At 42.0% G+C, this 20,694-nt stretch overlaps 3 protein-coding genes across 3 annotated transcripts; 2 read left to right on the top strand and 1 right to left on the bottom strand.

The window, feature by feature from the left end:
- Positions 1–2,984: 2,984 nt before the first annotated feature.
- On the top strand, positions 2,985–8,420 carry LOC137257937 (dual specificity protein phosphatase 3-like). Its single transcript, XM_067795449.1, has 4 exons — positions 2,985–3,302; positions 4,599–4,782; positions 5,125–5,348; positions 6,058–8,420. Exons 2-4 carry the CDS (start codon positions 4,610–4,612, stop codon positions 6,252–6,254), a joined length of 594 nt encoding a protein of 197 aa, XP_067651550.1. The 5' UTR covers positions 2,985–3,302; positions 4,599–4,609; the 3' UTR covers positions 6,255–8,420.
- A 5,403-nt stretch (positions 8,421–13,823) lies between these two features.
- LOC137258009 (ADP-ribosylation factor 6-like) lies at positions 13,824–16,115 on the bottom strand. Its single transcript, XM_067795542.1, has 4 exons — positions 16,010–16,115; positions 15,521–15,703; positions 14,423–14,557; positions 13,824–13,993 (listed from the first exon to the last, which is right to left on the bottom strand). The coding sequence occupies exons 1-4, from the start codon at positions 16,098–16,100 to the stop codon at positions 13,839–13,841; spliced, it is 564 nt and encodes a 187-aa protein (XP_067651643.1). The 5' UTR covers positions 16,101–16,115; the 3' UTR covers positions 13,824–13,838.
- A 1,739-nt stretch (positions 16,116–17,854) lies between these two features.
- On the top strand, positions 17,855–20,493 carry LOC137257868 (uncharacterized). The gene is made up of 4 exons (XM_067795354.1): positions 17,855–18,487; positions 18,913–19,089; positions 19,379–19,513; positions 19,729–20,493. Exons 1-4 carry the CDS (start codon positions 18,388–18,390, stop codon positions 19,893–19,895), a joined length of 579 nt encoding a protein of 192 aa, XP_067651455.1. The 5' UTR covers positions 17,855–18,387; the 3' UTR covers positions 19,896–20,493.
- The last annotated feature ends 201 nt before the right edge of the window (positions 20,494–20,694 follow it).

Below are 20,694 nucleotides of genomic sequence, written 5' to 3'. Positions count from 1 at the left end.
AGAGTGTTCTTGTGTCAATCTTCCAGGATATCCCATGGTATCATGGACCACCCGGAGGAAAATAGAGTGTTCTTGTGTCAATCTTGTGGTATCTATGATACCATCCGGAGGAAAATAGAGTGTTCTTGTGTCAATCTTCCAGGATATCCCATGGTATCATGGACCATCCGGAGGAAAATAGAGTGTTCTTGTGTCAATCTTCCAGGATATCCCATGGTATCATGGACCATCCGGAGGAAAATAGAGTGTTCTTGTGTCAATCTTGTGGTATCTATGATACCATCCGGAGGAAAATAGAGTGTTCTTGTGCCAATTTTCCAGGATATGCCCATCGTATCATGGACCATCCTTTAGGAAAATAGAGTGTTCTTGTGTCAATCTTCCAGGATATGCCCATGGTATCATGGACCATCCGGAGGAAAATAGAGTGTTCTTGTGTCAATCTTGTGGTATCTATGATACCATCCGGAGGAAAATAGAGTGTTCTTGTGCCAATTTTCCAGGATATGCCCATGGTATCATGGACCATCCGGAGGAAAATAGAGTGTTCTTGTGTCAATCTTCCAGGATATGCCCATGCTATCATGGACCATCCGGAGGAAAATAGAGTGTTCTTGTGTCAATCTTCCAGGATATCCCATGGTATCATGGACCATCCGGAGGAAAATAGAGTGTTCTTGTGTCAATCTTGTGGTATCTATGATACCATCCGGAGGAAAATAGAGTGTTCTTGTGTCAATCTTCCAGGATATCCCATGGCATCGTGGATATGTGTCAGTAATTTCTAAAGATTCAAAGACGTTTGGGATACAGGATATGTACAATAGATGTTTTCACAAGTATATCCATTGGTTGAAAATATTCCAGCAATAGTCCAGCAATATTCCAGCAATATCACGGCCAATCCACCCCATAACCCAGAAATGTTCTTCATACATTGTACCCATGTGGGGAATCGAACTCAGGACATCAGCAGGGCTTTAACCACTATATATATGAAGTTTATGGTAAAAGCATAAAAGAATTTGTATTTATGAACCACCTTTTCTACTACTACTACTACTACTACTACTACTACTACTACTGCTGCTGCTGCTGCTGCTGCTGCTGCTGCTCCTACTACTGTTAATACTACTTTTTGGTACCTGTCTGTCGCTCGGCATTCATGGCTACAATGACTGGTCGGCTCGGATAATTATGTCGGAGTAGGGTATTGATGCTCAGCTGTGGCATGGTCTCTCAGTAAGCTAGTATTACATAGATAGATAGATAGATAGATAGATAGATAGATAGATAGATAGATAGATAGATAGATAGATACTGCTACTGCTGCTAGTGCTACTGTTGCTGCTACTGCCACTGCTACTACTGCTGCTGCTACTGCTGCTACTCCCACTGCTACGGCTGCTGCTGCTACTGCTACGGCTGCTGCTGCTACTGCTACTGCTGCTGCTGCTACTGCTGCTACTGCTGCTGCTACTGCTACTGCTACTGCTACTACTGCTGCTGCTGCTGCTACTGCTGCTACTGCTGCTGCTGCTACTACTGCTACTGCTACTGCTACTGCTACTGCTACTGCTGCTGCTGCTGCTACTGCTACTGCTACTGCTGCTGCTGCTGCTGCTGCTACTGCTGCTACTGCTGCTGCTACTGCTGCTGCTACTGCTACTACTGCTACTGCTACTGCTACTACTGCTACTGCTACTGCTACTGCTACTGCTGCTGCTACTGCTACTGCTGCTGCCACTGCTACTACTGCTACTGCTGCTGCTACTGCTGCTACTACTGCTGCTGCTACTACTGCTGCTGCTGCTGCTGCTGCTACTGCTGCTGCTAATGCTACTGCTACTGCTACTACTGCTACTGCTACTGCTGCTGCTGCTGCTACTGCTGCTGCTAGTGCTACTGCTACTGCTGCTACTGCTGCTGCTGCTGCTGCTGCTACTGCTACTGCTACTGCTGCTGCTGCTGCTGCTGCTGCTGCTGCTACTGCTACTGCTACTGCTACTGCTACTGCTGCTGCTGCTGCTGCTGCTGCTGCTGCTACTGCTACTGCTACTGCTACTGCTACTACTGCTGCTGCTGCTGCTACTGCTACTGCTACTGCTACTGCTACTGCTACTGCTACTGCTACTGCTACTGCTACTGCTGCTACTGCTGCTGCTGCTGCTGCTACTGCTGCTACTGCTACTGCTACTACTACTGCTGCTACTGCTGCTACTGCTGCTGCTGCTGCTACTGCTACTGCTGCTGCTACTGCTGCTACTGCTGCTGCTACTGCTGCTACTGCTACTGCTGCTGCTGCTGCTGCTACTGCTGCTACTGCTGCTGCTACTGCTGCTGCTACTGCTACTACTGCTACTACTGCTACTGCTGCTACTGCTACTGCTACTGCTACTGCTACTGCTGCTACTGCTGCTACTGCTGCTGCTGCTGCTACTGCTGCTACTGCTACTGCTACTGCTGCTGCTACTTCTGCTACTGCTGCTGCTACTGCTACTACTGCTGCTGCTGCTGCTACTGCTGCTACTGCTGCTGCTACTGCTACTGCTACTGCTACTGCTGCTACTGCTACTGCTACTGCTACTGCTACTACTGCTGCTCTTGCTGCTTTGCAGTTGCGGCGATATCGTCTGCTACTATACTACTATTGCCGCTGTTACTATTGCTACTACTTCTGCTGCTGCTGCTGCTGCTACTACTGCTGCTGCAGTTGCGGCGATGGCGTCTGCTACTACAACTTTGCCACTATTTACTATGCTTTTTCCACTAAATGTTTGGTAAATACTGAGGCTGAGAATCGCTCATTAGAAATATCACACGTATTTGGAGAGCATAATAACAAAGAGGAAACCGATAATATTCAGTTACGTCGCCAGTGAGAAGAAAGAAAAGGGGTAGTCCCAAAGGAAGCTTAGTTAGTAGCCACTGTGCTCTATTTTTATCTGTAAGTCAGGTTTGGTGACTGTTAAGATCTAAGGGGCGTAACTCTAGTTACACTGAGTCATTAGTGGTGCAATAACTTTACCTTGGTATGTGTTATCACTCGAAGGTAGATTGTTATTGACCATGTATGGCGCGATAACTACAGAACTATCCAGGTGTGTTCTATATTTAGCAACGGTTACTACTGTGACAAATGCGTATGAAGTATAAAGAGACCGGCAGCGGCGAGAATATGTACAGTTTTAGAAAGTAAACAGAGAAGACTTGCAGGAATCTCATCGTGAAGAAGAGCAGCATCGCTCAGCAGTCAGCCGAAGCCGCGGCTATATATAGCCCACTAACAAACGACTCGCCAGGTAGGACAGCGTTGTGAACAGATCCTTGAATGTTTCATCTAAAGATAAAGTTTATCATAAATGCTAAACCGGTGTAAACCCAGGTAGGGCTAAGAGCGACTTTCAGCCGAATGTTAACATTTGAATGTTTACAGATTGGGGGAGTGTTTTTAAAGTACAGTCTGGAGGTACCGTGTGGGCTCTACTGTCTTCACTCAGTTACTTACATGTAAAGGAATCGATATTCATTGGAACATTGACATGACATTCATAATTTATCCAGTTTTGTGTACCAAACAGTACCTGACTCACCACAGAACCACATCCAACGATTCTGCAGCAATTAACAAACCCCTTAATGAGCTCTGTGTGTTGTTATGGAATATATGTGGCCCATTGTCCACAAACATTCATCACTAAGGATTAGCTTGTTTGCTGTAATGATAATGTTATATAAGCATATTATGATGATATTGTAAGGTATATATCACTCGGTTTTCCAGTATTTACCTGTACCTGTGTGCACAAGGGGCATTAAGGCTTACAACTTTAAAAAGATACCTAGGCTTATAGACCCTATCCTATTAACTATTTCTCATGTTTAATATAGTAATACAGTAGGGTCTATATGCCTGTTTATCTCTCTAATGCTGTTTCTACACGTGACATGCCCCTATGAGTGAGGATGTGGTGTTGGTGATGTGTGGGTGCGTTGGGGATACATGTAGTGAACGCTATGTATCTTAGCTAGGCATACAGCTGAGACCCTCTTTTTCTCAAGGCCTTGAGTCAGTTTACCAGTAACTGTATACTTACAGAGATAAATATTAATTGCCTTCAGTGTGATTAGATATTGAACACAAAAAGTGTTATTATATATGTTCAGCTGCCAAGTCCTGAGAAGCTATGTTGTGAGTACAAATGAAATATGGACATTCCAACTGCTTTGAAAATGGTGAAAATGTCAGTATTAAGGGCAGTTAATCAAATTATTGCTGACTGATAGGTTTCACTTTCCATTCAATGAATATTTTGGTGATTGATTGTCATAACTGATCCTAATTTTAAACTGAATAGCTAAACTGACTGCATTAAACTTGCAGTATACCAATTGCAGTTATGTACCTTTAAATAGTGTAACTATTCTCCATTTTCTGAATGGATTTGGTTTTCCATGGTCAAATATTGTTGAGGGTATTTAGACCAAAGTAGGTGTTTACCATCTACCATTCCCTCTTCCTGACCAGGGTGATGTATGACAACTAAGTAAAAGATGTGTCCACCACCCATATATAGTATTGTTACATATACTTCCAGTTTGCCTTGCAATGGCGTCACATGATCCAGACTTGTTGCGAGAGGTGCGAGAGTATCTTCATTCCAACAACGATGCTATGACCTCCAAGCCGATCCCCCAGGGAGCCTATAGTCTGTTCAGTTTCCCTGCCACCCCCAAACACAAGTACGATGAAGTGTACCCAGGGATTGTCCTCGGTGACCAGTAAGTCACAGTAAACTTGTGTTCATGTTTCAGTGTCTTTGTCTCCTCTCTGATGGGAATTCTTGGTAAGAAAAATTACCTGCCTATGATGAAACACATATGTTTGGGATTACACTGTCCCAGTAAACTACAGATTCTACAACTTTTGTTGGGTTGAGTCCCATCTGGGATTTGAACCCACACCAGAACAGGCACAGTCAGGCACCTAATCACCTGCACACAAAGTCAGCCACCTATCCCACTCTTCAACTCTGGCTTCCACAAATGATTTAGAATGTTTTACACAAGAGGACAAACACAAAAATAATGCTTATGGTCGTATTTTTCTGTGATGTGTTGTAGCTCGGCAGCTCGGAGCAAGGAAGACTTGATTGAAATGGGCATAACACATGTAGTCAACACCTGCATGGGAGCCAAGTTCAATATGATTGACACAAGTGCTGAATATTTTCGTGATGTTGGAATCAAGTTTTTTGGTTTCCCTGGGAAGGACATTTTTACATACAACCTGAGTCAGCACTTTGAGAAGGCAGCAGATTTCATTGATGAAGCTCTTAAAGACAATGGTGAGTTTTCAGTGAATATGAACATAGTTTGGGTTGTACTGTGTCAGGCATTACTTTTGGGATTTCTAACCAAGCACCTACAGCAGGTAAATTCCTAAAAATGTTTTTTTTATTGTGTTTTTCATTCATGTTTTCATTCATCATGACATGTTATTCAATGAAGTGATATTAACTTGATGTTCTTCATCTGTAATGATCCTGTTATCAGAGGAACACAAGTCTCCCTGAATGATTAGGACTATACTTACTTGAAAAAGGATTTCTTAGATTCAGTTTCAGCAATAACATGGAGTAGTTACTGATAACAATTGCTGCAGTTTTCGATATAGTTTAAGACTGTGGGTCTGGAGGCAGTTTTAGAAGTGATCTTCCTTAGACATGCCTGGTTCCAAACATCATGAGGTCAAATCGAATGCTTTCCTTGTGACTCCATGAAAGTGGTTGGCATCAAAGACCTGCATCAATTGACATAACCAGGAAATTATACAGGATCCAAACCTAAGGACCCATAGATAAAAATTGTGACTGGGATAAAAAAGAATTTCATGGTCATACTTCCTAACCTTTTGATGCATTGGGATTTTTTTATCTGGAACTTTCACTGGAGACATGGAGCAGATCTGGATAAATCATTTGAAGTGAAATTATGATAAGACCGATGTCCACCCAAATCACTGTGTTCTTCAGTCTGTCTGTGTTCTGTTTCCAGGGAAGGTGTACATCCATTGCATGCAGGGCATAAGCCGCTCAGGGTCAACAGTATTGGCTTTTCTCATGTTGAAGCGAGATATGCCTCTGAAGGAGGCGGTTAAGTTAGTTCGAGCCAAGCGAGAGATCTTCCCCAATGATGGTTTTCTAAAACAGCTGTGTGAGCTCAACAGGAAGTTGCACGAGAAGCCCTCCTGACGTCTGCTGAATCCCTAGTGACTTGAATGTACAGACCTACATATCACTCATGTCCAGCCCATAATGAGATTGGTAGAGGAATGAAACTCAATTCCTTTTCTACTCCCTCTACTGTTTTACATTTTTATTTTTCAAGAATTATTGAGAGTAACACAGTGTTTGCTTGTCATACAGCCAGTCTGGGTTTGATTCCTGTCAAGGGTCTATATAGTCTATTGCTGTGATATTTGAGAGTGTTCTAGGTTATTTTGTCACTGTGCCAGTATATGTTTTTTTATCAGCCTCAGGGCATACGTGGTTTTGTAAGTGTGAATGTGAATGGGCTTGACATATTTTACCCCTGTGGGGACTTGAACCCAGGAATTCTGCATGACAAACAAATGCTTTACCCACTAGGCTACCACTCTGCTCTAGGTTGTATAAGAATATCTTGTGTTTCGTTAAAGCTTGTGAATGGTTTTGGTATTTTCAGGGACATTGTTGAAAATGGCTCTAAGCTATTTGTTATTAAACTTGACAGACATTCTGACTTCAAATTATGTGTAACATTTAAGCTTTAATAATTTGTTGAACAATATTTTGGCATCTATTTTGATTACTGTTGCATGGAACATGTTTTACTGAGTGTAAAGCAGCTTAAATATCAGTGTTATTTTATGGAAATGCATGTTTTGTTAAAGTGTTGATATGTTGTTGAAGATAGACCCTCTGGTGGGTCTTTTTATGTGTGTTTGTATTTGATCCAGCAAATGAGTCAGACCCTAGCAATCTGTGATGTCTACAGGGACACATTGGCCACGGGGTGTCTAAGGTGCCTCAATTTGCTGCAAATATTTTTGTTGGTGTTGCACTTATGAGGAGCTCTAAGGAAAAAAGAATTTAGAACTTTAGACTTTACATAAATGGCGTAAATATTACAGAATGTGGACATTGGTCATTGTGTAATTTGTTTTGAAGTAAATATTTTACTGAAAAATTAATCCCTTCAGTTTACAATGTTTTGATCGATTGCACACACACAGACAAAAATCATTGTGTCCTTAATTCACTCATCACTTACTTCAGATTTTCCTCTTCCTGCAAGGATGTCATATCCTAGTAAAAAACATTTCGAAACATTTTATATAAATATCTTTTTTCATAGAAGTGCCTACCAAAGTCATTCATCTATTTAACGATGGAGGACAATTCTGCCTTGGCAACACAGATGTAGGTTTGATATCTGTGGTATTACTGAGTGAAGTGTTCATAACCCAGGGGAGGGATTCAGCTGTTTGAGAAAAGGGGTTGGAGGGTGCACACTACTGAGAAAGAAGGGAGGAGGTTCTCACTTCAATTTCATTCAAGCTTCAGTGGTCATTTAACAAAGTTTCAGGACAAAAAGTGTTAGAGGGGGAACCTCTGCACCCCCTCAGGATCCACCTATGCAACCGATTGTGTCTCTGTAACAGCAAGCCTTATTCCTTGCTGTCAGCTAGGATAAAACTGGCAGTCTTTGAAGGGTATTTAGAAGCTGGAAGAATATGATTGCATGACACTTTTTATGTATAGTAGATTCTTGTTTTTAATTCTTTACAACTACTAAGTATTTCCTCCATCACCAAGTGATAGGGTGGAACTTAATGTGTTATGCAAATGTTGTCTTATGCCATCAGGTGAGGTGCAACTATGCAACACATAGGTGTGGTGCAGGGGTGCGCGCTCCACTTTTGTCCTGAAAGCATATTTAATGACCACAGAGACCCACTCTCTCAACAAAGCTATACCTGCCCCGGCAACATATATGTTGCCAGCAGGTTTGACCACAGACTGTAGTAGGGGGCCTGATTATCTCATGTCTGTGACCTTTCCAGATTCCAAGGTGCACATGTTATGTGTGGCCATAGGTGTGGAGACTCTACCCTAGGAAAGAATCAATACACATACACGTATGTGGCTTTCTAATACTGTTTCTAAGCAATACATGTCCATGTGCCAAGGTGCCTGTCTCATCTCATAGCGACGTATCAGGTTTCTATATTGTCACTTTTGGGTTAGTTCTGTGTTGTTTTATATCTATTTTCCTCTTACTCTTGTTTATTACATTTTTACAAAACCACTGTTATGCTGGTTATCAAGTATACTATGTCTTGAACATTTCTACCAATAAATATGTTCACTACTTAACATTGTTCAGTGTATGATTTGATGGTCACAAGATAGACTCCATTGTACCTTAAGGCCTTGTCCCTACAAGAACTCTCTTTCCAGACATCAAGTGCTCCTTAAGATCCCAACATCAAGCTCAAGACTTGTGGTGGAAGATCTTAGAATACAATACCGCCACAGACTGAAATCAGCTCCAACTCTATCTCAGCATCCATAACCCTACCTGTTCAATAGCAATGCATTATGAACATGTTTTCTATATATGTGAAAGTTAGCACTTTGAGCACCTGCATTTGACACACTGTGATATAAAGGGTATATATTAGCACCTCAGGATGACACACTGTGATGTAAAGGGTATATATGAGCACCTCCAGATGACACACTGTGATGATATAAAGGGTATATATGAGCACCTCCAGTTGACACACTGTGATGTAAAGGGTATATATTAGCACTTCCAGGTGCCACTGATGTAAAGGGTATATATGAACACCTTCAGGTGCCACACTGTGATGTAAACGGTATATATGAGCACCTCCAGGTGCCACATCGTGATGTAAAGGGTATATATTAGCACCTCTAGGTGCCATACCGTGATGTAAAGGGTATATATGAGCACCTCCAGGTGACAAACTGTGATGTAAAGAGTATATATGAGCACCTCTAGGTACCACACCGTGATGTACCTGTACATATGAGCACCTCCAGGTGACACACCGTCATGTAAAGGGTATACAGTGTTCCCAGAAATTATTGAGAAAATCTTTGTTTTTTTTCTAATGATGCTAAGATTGGAAAAAGGGCTTTCACTATGCACTAAGCATACTAAATAAGGGAGACAACTCTTGAAGGCTTAGAAGGCAGCTCATTACGTCAAGAGTTATCTCCCTTGTCTGAGCAGACGGCTTCCTGTGTTGACATGGCAGAATTTACAGCAAGAGAGAAAAGAAAGCTCATTCTAGATGATTTTGAAAGGGGTGAGGCTGATGCTAAAGTGTTAGCTTGTAGACATGGTATTCCTCTGTCTACAGTATACAGAACTTTGAAGAATATTCAAACAGGAACCGGGATAGAGCACAAAGCAGGGGCAGGTCGACCTAGGAAATTCAGTGTTGTGGATCGCCGAAGACTTGGGCAGATTGTGAGTAGGGGCAAATTGAAAAGTGTTGAGAACATCAGAAATGAAATGATTAGCAGAGGAAGTCCTCAGGTATGCAATGAAACAGTTAGGCAAGAATTACAGAGACTTAATTGGGTGAAAAAACGTGGAATTCCCTCGCCGTTGATGAAAGATGCACAAAAGGAAAAACGTTTAAACTGGTGTCGGGCTCATGAAAATCAAGATTGGGATAATGCTTTCTTTTTGGATGAAAGTTCTGTTTGACTTTTCCCTAATTGTGTGAAAATTTGGACCAAAGATACTGTCAAACCTATCTACCAGCGACCAAAACATAGCCCGAAGTTTCACATGTGGGGTGGCATATCGACTCGCGGAGTGACGCCATTGTGTGTTTTCACGGGAAACTTGACAAAAGAAAGATACGTTGACATTCTAAATGGTCACCTTCTTCCGACAGCACAAACATTGTATGAAGATGATTGGATTTTCCAGCATAATAATGACCCAAAACACACTGCGCGCTACACAAATAGTGGTTGTCGGGCGAAAATGTTCAAGTTTTAGACTGGCCCAGTTACAGCCCAGACCTAAACCCAATTGAGAATGTGTGGGGAGTCATGAAGGACAGAATAAACCAAAAGGGACTGAGAAATATTGAAGATATGAAGGCCGAGGTGGTCCAATATTGGGATACCCTGTCACACGATTACCTACAAACTTTGATGGGTAGTGTGCCTAGGCGTATTCAGGCATGCATTGCTGAGCGAGGAGGTCTAACAAAGTACTAAAACAAGACTGAGACTGTAAAAGGATGCTGTTTTAACATGTTTATGTAAGTAAAACGCCAGAAGTTAATAAACGTAATGAGTTACATGACGCAACATGATTCTCAATAATTTCTGGGAATACTATATATCAGCACCTCCAGGTGACACACCGTCATGTAAAGGGTATATATCCGCACCTCCAGGTGACACACCGTCATGTAAAGGGTATATATCAGCACCTCCAGGTGACACACCCTGATGTAAAGGGTACATACGAGCACCTCCATGTGACACACCGTCATGTAAAGGGTATATATCAGCACCTCCAGGTGACACACCTTCATGTAAAGGGTATATATCAGCACCTCCAGGTGACACACCCTGTTGTAAAGGGTATATATGAGCACCTCCAGGTGACACACCATCATGTAAAGGGTATATATCAGCACCTCCAGGTGACACACCGTCATGTAAAGGGTATATATCAGCACCTCCAGGTGACACACCCTGATGTAAAGGGTACATATCAGCACCTCCAGGTGACACACCGTCATGTAAAGGGTACATATCAGCACCTCCAGGTGACACACCGTCATGTAAAGGGTATATATCAGCACCTCCAGGTGACACACCATCATGTAAAGGGTATATATCAGCACCTCCAGGTGACACACCGTCATGTAAAGGGTATATATCAGCACCTCCAGGTGACACACCCTGATGTAAAGGGTATATATGAGCACCTCCAGGTGACACACCGTCATGTAAAGGGTATATATCAGCACCTCCAGGTGACACACCGTCATGTAAAGGGTATATATCAGCACCTCCAGGTGACACACTGTCATGTAAAGGGTATATATCAGCACCTCCAGGTGACACACCGTCATGTAAAGGGTATATATCAGCACCTCCAGGTGACACACTGTCATGTAAAGGGTACATATCAGCACCTCCAGGTGACACACCCTGATGTAAAGGGTACATATCAGCACCTCCAGGTGACACACCGTCATGTAAAGGGTATATATCAGCACCTCCAGGTGACATACCCTGATGTAAAGGGTATATATCAGCACCTCCAGGTGACACTACGTGATGTAACCGGATATACCCAATGCGACAGTACGAACAGCGTTCACTGAAAATGGAGACATCTGTCCCTTTATAACTTGTCCAAGTATTGCTTAACTGAATGAGAGCATAAAACTTAACTGAACTAAACTGTTTGCTGCACAAATCAGCACAAATTGTTGATATATTGTAACTTCAACGGCAAAATTTGACGCTTTTCCTAATATTCATAATCTACTTCGATGGAGATTGGATTGTGACATTATAAAACCTGAAGAGAGTCCATCTTCCCAGGTAATAACGCCAAACGGATTGCCCACCATTATAACGCCTTGGTTATGAGGCCACAGCCAAACCTTCACTGAACATATGTTCCAGTTCCACTTAAGTGAGTGAGTTTATTTGTGTTTTATGCCACAGCATGCCGGGTACATGGCGGCGTTCTGTAAATAATCCAATCTGGACCAGGCAATCCAACAAACTTAAGCACGATGTTCAATCCATCCTGAACGTGATTAAGAGTCCACACTGACTCATGAGCTAACACCACTAGATATTTGTGTGTCCAGAAAACCATGGGTACCAGGTTTTGCAAAACGTGTTTATTATATAAAACAAACAAACAAACAATACTTACATAATATTTACAATTATACAACAAATTAATAAAGATTCTAGTCAGTAGGGTACATATGAATAGCGTCGAACGCATCGTACTCACTCACATCACTCACTCACTCACTCACAAGAACATGTCGTTGGTTTCACCATCTATTCAGTGTGCGTTGTTAGATACCTGAACAACAACAGCATCACGTGTCTCGACCTGTCGTAGGAAGTCACATATGTGATGGTGGGCATCCTGACAGACCCCGGTACAGCTATGACGTCATCATCTGTGTCAGATCCAGACGTAAAGGAAGCCTCGCACTACATCCGACGGGAGAGCTGGTCCCCGTGCCCGTCATAATTGTCCATTAGGCGGCGTTGACTGGTTTATTAGGTCTTCAGACGAAAATCTGCAAAACCTACTGTTGTTATCCGAATATTCTTATTATTATTTCGACAAATTTTAAACCAGCTCTCATGATCAAACCACTGGGATATTTCGATAAAACTTTCAAGGATGATAGCTTGTATGCTGAAAGGTATACAATGAACAATAAATCCCGACTTCCGGTAAGGGTATATACCCCAAAAAGTGAAAATCCTTCGACCTGAACATGCCCAAAAATACTCAGTGTAGACATCACTGTCTATTGATTCAACGCATAGCGGAAGTTGGCCGCCATGACTGATTTTCCCGCAATTTGAAAAAAAAACCCTGAAAAGCTTGCCGATTTTCGCGTTTTAATGGTGCCTGTCTTTGAAAATCTTCTTCTCTAGAACGGTATTATAGTATAGTCGTGTTCTGTACGCCGTTTGAAATTCCATACTCAGGAAAGCTTAATGTCTTGAAGGAATATCGATATCTTGAACAGTTTTGGAGTTACTGCCCTTGAAAATTGGTAATTTTTTTCATGACGCGTTTTCACGGGGTTCATAGAAATATCGTATGTCTGCGTAAACACAATAAATTTAACCGTTTAGGATTTCAAACTAGATATTTGAATGGGAAACATTTTTGCTTCACCGTATGGTACATGGTTATGCAAAATTCAATACTGACGTCACTATTACGACACAAACACAAACTGTACAATTTTTCACATGTCCGCAAGTTTTGACGGTGCCAGTGTTTAGACGTCTCATGGAAGGGTACCATCGTGTTTGATACATCGTTGTAAAAGCCCATTCTCTGGACTACATAGACTGCTCAGGACATGGTGATATCCTGAACAGTTTAGGAGTTAACGCAATCGGTCAGTTTTGTAAAAAAGCCTACTATAAGGTTCATAATAATGTCACAGCTTTGCGAAAACACAACGGATTTCACATTTCAAGGTACTAACACTGTAGAAAAGTGAATGGAAAAATGTTTGCTTAACGTTATGGTTATGTAAAAGTCAATAATTACGCCACAATTACGCCGCAAGGGAGGAGGGGCATTAGGATGGTCGCATGTTTTCACTGTGAGAAAACTGAAGGAACCACCAGTGAAATCTAGCAACAGTGCCCACTTCCTGGTTTTCCAGTGTCCAAGGAAATAGTCGATTATTTAAGAGGCTGTAGCTTCGTTGTTCTCAGGGTCTACAGTCAAAACAAATAGCATTCTGGAATTGTCACCGTCTCATCTTTCCAGTAGTTGGTATATTTGACTTCCTGTTTGCTTTTCTGCAGTTTTGTGTTGTATCAGCAGCATTGAAAAAGTGCCAGTCTCTGAAACACTGTGATGAACGGTCCAGATGGCATCCAAAGAAACTGTTCAAGTGAAGATAGCCATACAATATGTATTAGTACTAGGGTACTGTTGACAGTATTGCCCAGGAGGCAATCCTAAGTATACTAGATAGTGTGCAGCAACCATACTCATCATCGACCATTCTTCTTCACAAGGCGTGACATTTCCTGCATCGATTCGAACAACCCTTCTCCATTTGGTGCGCATGCGCCGTGTATGTGCCATTTCCGGTTTTTGAGATCGCTCATGGCAAGTTCCTCAGCAACCTCGGAGGGCTTTAAGGCACCTATGTCCACAAACACAAATATAGTTTACAAATTACTGCATTCATACCAATGTCCTGCAACAGTGTAATAAAAGTGGTCCCGAGACTGTATACAACTGATCTTTAATATAGTGAAAAGAGTGGCGGCAGGGTGGCCATGTGGTGCATGTGTTAGCTTCTCACAGATGAAGCTGATTTGATTTCCTCAGGGTCCCCTTCTGTACCGTATGCTAGCCTATGAGAGGAATATGACTTATACTACTACAAAACCCTTCACGTAGACATGTTTATAAATGTGGACATGTCGTTAAACCCATTGGTAATTAAGTTTTCCCAACGCCCTGGAACAATTTCTCCCTGTCGCACTGTTTATAGAATCAACCACTAGTTTACCTGCTGTAGGTCTGATTCTGCCCTATCGGTCGTTATGAACTTTTCTGATCTACTCACCTGGCAGGTCCTGCTTGTTGGCAATCACTACCACAGGCACCCCCTCCATCTCCGGCGAAGTGAAGATCCCATGGAACTCCGCCCTAGCTTCCTTCATGCGCAGACGATCTGCGCTGTCCACCACGTAGATCAGACCTGGAGATAATTTATAAATTTACTTCAGCATGTTTGGAGATAAAGTTTGACACAAACACACACTATGTGACACGATTATCCTTTTGTCATCAAATCAGGGTTTAGTGGACAGTGAATGGGTTCGACCTTTGGGGAAAATAAAAAAAAATGTCTAAATCACGTTTAATTGGTTGGACTATCTCTTGGCGGTATTTATTCAGTGTCCCTAACCTAAATCGTAGGTATTCATTCAAGTAGAGTGGACGCTGTCTAAACCGGAGGTAGTGTGGAGGTAGTAATACTATTATGAATATGTTGACCTACCTTGTGTGGAGGTAGTAGTGTTATGGATATGTTGACCTACCTTGTGTGTGGAGGTAGTAGTGTTATAAATATGTTGACCTATCTTGTGTTGAGGTAGTAGTGTTATGAATATGTTGACCTACCTTGTGTGTTGAGGTAGTAGTGTTATGGATATGTTGACCTACCTTGTGTGTGGAGGTAGTAGTGTTATGAATATGTTGACCTACCTTGTGTTGAGGTAGTAGTGTTATGAATATGATGACCTACCTTGTGTGTGGAGGTAGTAGTGTTATGAATATGTTGACCTACCTTGTGTGTGGAGGTAGTAGTGTTATGAATATGTTGACCTACCTTGTGTTGAGGTAGTAGTGTTATGGATATGTTGACCTGCCTTGTGAGTGGAGGTAGTAGTGTTATGAATATGTTGACCTGCCTTGTGCGTGGAGGTAGTAGTGTTATGAATATGTTGACCTATCTTGTGTGTTGAGGTAGTAGTGTTATGAATATGTTGACCTACCTTGTGTTGAGGTAGTAGTGTTATGAATATGTTGACCTATCTTGTGTGTTGAGATAGTAGTGTTATGAATATGTTGACCTACCTTGTGTTGAGGTAGTAGTGTTATGGATATGTTGACCTGCCTTGTGTGTGGAGGTAGTAGTGCTATGAATATGTAGACCTACCCTGTGTGTTGGGGTAGTAGTGTTTCCATAGCTGTCGGATCTTCTCTTGACCCCCCACGTCCCACACGGTGAAGGTGACCCCGTTGCAACCCTCGGGACTGACGGTCTCCACGTTGAAGCCGATGGTGGGGATGGTGGGGACGTCCTTGTCCAGCGTCAGCTTGTACAGGATCGTCGTCTTACCTGGGAGAACGACAGCGTTGAATTGTATAATAGGTTTTCAACAACAGTGGTACATTGATCAGTAAACAATGAACGCTTAATACTGCTTTTAGACCATAAAGAAATAATCATACTTTAAAACCATGTCTCTAGAAAATCCGCATTCCACTTTGATCTTCATCAGCCAAACCTATAGTTAAGGTTAAATGGATCCGGCGATGAGACGGAGAATGATTCAAGGAACGCTGTCATATAGCTGGGATTGTGATTAGTGCGTCGAGTAACAGACAGACAAACAAACAAACCTACAAACATCCAAGTGCCTACCTGCCCCATCCAACCCAAGCATCAGGATACGAGCTTTTGCCGATGAAAATTCATGCGGGATTCTCTTTATCCTTGAGAGTGACCAGCCCATGACGATGTCGTAAAAGTCCTTCAATACGATAAATATTCCTCAAAATTGTCCACACAGAACCTGGTAGGTTGTAACACTACTGTACCTTTCTACTCTGTATTAACACCAGTTGTTATCCCCAGTCTAGTCAGTCCGCTTGACCCTTGTCATAATGACCACATACACCACGTTCTGTGATTAATACACACGTCACATTCAGGAACCTAGTCGGCGTAATATGCAATTGTCAAGTTCTGGTCACGTGGAGTTCCAAAAATAGCTCAGGAGCGCAATGGCTTCTGACGTCAGGCATCACCACTCCCAGTTTTCTGTGAACTCAAATTCCCTCTACGGATATTCGAAACTACAACGTTCCTGTCAGATTGCACAGGACTTGTATTGCTGAAAATATTGTCCTGGATCCTGGGTGGACTTGATCACTCGATATGGCTAATGAATGAATGAAGTCATCAATTGCACGTAATAGAATAACCTATTTCATTTGAGAGGTTGAAGAACGAAAACGGAACATCTAGCGATTACGAAAAGGTTATGTTTTTTCGCCGATCGGGTGTTTTAAAGTGAAATACATTTTATATTTCTTCTCCGAGAGGCGATGAGTTTTTCGTACGCAGGTTTCTGGCGTACAAATGAAAAAAGTTGTCTTTTCCCGAGTTCCAAGCAAAATTACTCGGTATATAGCGCACCGATTTTGATAATTTTGGATTTATTCGAAAGGGAATTTATCTGGCCTTATTTCAGTAAGAATCGCGGCTGTATATTCCACAACTTTTCCACTCAGAATTCGCCGATAATCGAGAGTGGGGTGTTTGACAATTTTGTGCGCGTTTCATTCATTTTGTGTGCCTTTCATTCTTTATATGTATATGGATATCAGTGTAGGTTTGTTGGACCCAGGACGTATCATTTTCAGCAATACTGCCCGTGTGTCAGAATGCGCATGAGGGTTGAGGCACTTTGATGATAGGGACTGATCTTCATTTATGACTAAGGGAGTGATGTACAAGAATTATGCCCGGTAGTCAATATTCAGCAGTCAAGAAAATAACCCCATTTACAATTCATAAACCGTCTTCAGACAAGTTCAGAGAAATGCATGCATAAAACACAATTTTTACCAGCCGTTCACTTTACATTTCTAGGTGCATATATTAAGACGGTAAAACTAAATTGGATGTTTGTACAAATGTGCAATTGTAATAGAAAAATAACTGCATTATCAAAAAGTCCCCAACACAATCACATCTACTTAGAAATATTTATCACCTCTTGAAACATATGGAAGTGAGTATATTAGTTAGATAAACTTTCAAAACAATCAGATCAACAAGCATCATGTCAGCAAGCGCAAATAGAATCTCAACAGAAAACACTCCATGGCAATAAGTGAAAATACATGAACAGTTATGTGAACCAGGGATAATCTATATAATTATAGTCTCTCTGTGTGAACAAACACCCGCGTGCGTAGTTGAATGTTTCGCTGTTTATGGCTCTGGCGCTTCAAATCATGCCAAACAATTCTTCTAGTTATATCATTATTTGTTGTGTCAGAATTACGCTGCATATTTCCCCCGATTTTCTGGACAAACACATACTGCCATAACCGATTAATATTCTCAGAATTATTCTTATGAAAGTACCTCGGACCCTTCCGCTAACTCTGACCGGTTTGACGTAGCTCACATCAATCAGAAACCATTCATCGGTCTCGGAGATTACGGAAATTAACGAGTGGTGACGAATGGAACGGTATCATTTGTAAGGTGAAGGTTATTGGAGAACTGACAGCGTGAACTAGAAACTGACACGCCTGGGTTGCGTTGTGACCCGTAGGTACAGTAATCAGCATCACGTTCGTCAAATCCAATCACACATCATCAGAGACAGTTGGAAACAATCAACTAACCTACATCGGCAAATCAAAACAGTAACCGTCAGCGCAGACAGCTATATTTAGAAGGGATTCCCCGTCACGTGACCCGCGACCGGTTTCCCGTGACGTCATTTTCTCCAGCGTGTTCTGTGCTAGGTGTTTGGAGTTTCGTCAGCAGGTGTGCGTGTAGAATATGACAGCGCGGAAACCATGTTGCATCACGACCCGAAACATAAACATATCTCTCCACGCTGGAACCTCGTCCACTATATAAACCAGGTTTAATAATACCGCATCATTCAAGCTGTGATCGAGTCACAAAACAAGACCACATTAACGCGAACTATCTTTACCACAGAGCACTGTCTCACATATTGAATATTGACTTCTCGTGTCAAACCTGCTCAAATCATGGGTGTTATCCTGGATAAACTTGCTGACTTTACAGGTCTGTTCTCCGGGTTTTCCAGAGACCCAGCTAGAATTCTGATGGTTGGACTCGATGCTGCCGGTATGTTTGCACAACTTGTTAGAACGATATGTATCATACACATTTTAAATTACAAACTTGGCATTTCATTAATGTTTTATGCATTGCTTATTTCACCAATTGTTATGTCACATAGATTTCATATTTCTGTGAAATTTTGTATGATACATTTCGAAAATTTACGTAACCTATTTGAACAAAATTTTACGTTTCTCGAATAGTTTGTTCAAGTTTTCAAACAGAGATGTGCGTATCTTAATGCATTGACAAGTTATTACAAATACACCTATTTTTATATTAACTGGTTATTTAAATGTTACTAACCGGAGATATTTATCACTGTTTATATGGCTAAGACTAAAAAGAGAGAGTGTTTGTTCTCGTTCAACGAACTTGCACCATACAGTAAGTTACAGCAATAGTGAATGTATGGATGTATGTTGTAGGGAAGACAACAATCCTGTACAAGCTGAAGCTAAATGAGGTAGTCTCCACCATCCCCACCATCGGCTTCAACGTGGAGACCGTCAGCCCCTGCAAGGGGGTCAGTTTCACCGTGTGGGACGTAGGGGGTCAGGACAAGATCAGACCCCTGTGGAGACACTACTTCCAAAACTGCAGTGGTGAGATTTGTTGTTTATTTGTTGGAGCGTGTTTTTTCTGTTATTTTTCGTTTTCTTGTTCACATGGCTGAGGAGGCTTTGTTTAGTATTGATGAATGACCGACAATGTGTTCCTGTGTGATTTGTCAGTAAAGTAAATATAGAGTCAATGTACTAGAACCCTGATATTTTCTATATTATACCACCTATGGTCTTACATAGCTATATTTATTGTGAAAGTGGCTGAGCCTCCAGGTGGAGAAGTGTTCGGCCGTTATTTTCATTCTGAATATCATCTTGCATATTACAGGCATCCTATACGTGGTTGACACCAACGACAGGGAGAGGTTTGTCGAGTCACGGGAAGAACTGAAGAACGTCATCGACAGCGACGAGATGAGATCCGTTCCTGTGGTCGTCCTGGCTAACAAGCAAGACTTGCCAGGTAGGGACATGACCGAAGATATATCTAGCCATCCTTGTACTAGCAGCATAGACGCTTTCAGGGGCGGGGTTTCCGTGCCGATGCTATGGTGATACTACTGTTGCTGTGACGGTAACTATGATGGAACGGGCGATTATGAAATACTTTATAGGCATTTAGAAGTTTGATATAGATATGACGAGAAAACTGCTAACCTCAACATTTGTTTCTTCAAGGTGCCGCCAAGTTATCGGAGGTTGTGGACGCCCTTCACCTTCAGAAGATGACGGACCGGAAGTGGTATATCCAGGGGACATGCGCAACGACCGGGGAGGGTCTTTTCGAAGGATTGGAGGAAATGTCCAGACTGGTGAAAGATTACAAACAGAGCCAGAGGCGGTGAACCTTTAGTGACGGAAGTAGCCAGAAACATGTATCTGTGATAATGTCCAGAAGCTCAGGGATGACCAACTGGATAGTATTTATGTTGAGACCTGTATGGACTGATGTGACAATGGCGTGCCATTCCACAAACATTTCATCACATGTTAATTTGTTCAATACCTCATATGGAAGCTGAAATGCTGCCATGTGACACCGACAAGGTTTGTCAAGCACCCGTTGTGGCGGAGTAAGCCAGAGCGATGGCCCCACGTACTGATGTAACACTGTCAGAACAAAGACTCCCAACTCGATTTTATTAAGTCACTCGACCAGTCCGTCTCCATGGTTACCGACCCATACCTTGATGTAACGTGATGACTCGAGATCTGGCATGCTATCAGCCTTTCGTTGTTGTTATACGTATGTAGATATTTGTTATAATTCATCGTGTAAACACTCATCTCATTCCAATGTCCCTTTTGTTGTGTCTTTTATCTGAACACATATGGTGTTATTCATTCACTATGTGTGTACAAGTTCATGTTTATTTACCTGTTCTTTTGTACTTAAACGTATAAATTGTAATTGTTCTTGCAATTAAAGTTTGCAAAAATCTTTTCACAACGTTATTTGTCCATAACAGACACTAAGACATAGGAACCATTCTTTGGGTAACCACAGTGTGCAAGGCTTAGTGCCGATCGGAGGATGCCCATTTTGGAGATGCGGCGTACAACAGTATTTACTGAATCCCCCTTTTGATCATCGGATCTTGCAGCGTGAACTCATCTGTGGTGGATGTATAGACAGCATATCGC

This window comes from Haliotis asinina, chromosome 12, assembly GCF_037392515.1.
Source record: "Haliotis asinina isolate JCU_RB_2024 chromosome 12, JCU_Hal_asi_v2, whole genome shotgun sequence".
NCBI lineage: Eukaryota > Metazoa > Mollusca > Gastropoda > Lepetellida > Haliotidae > Haliotis > Haliotis asinina.
Note: the sequence above shows the minus strand (reverse complement) of the source record. Positions and strands in the feature narration are given on the sequence as shown.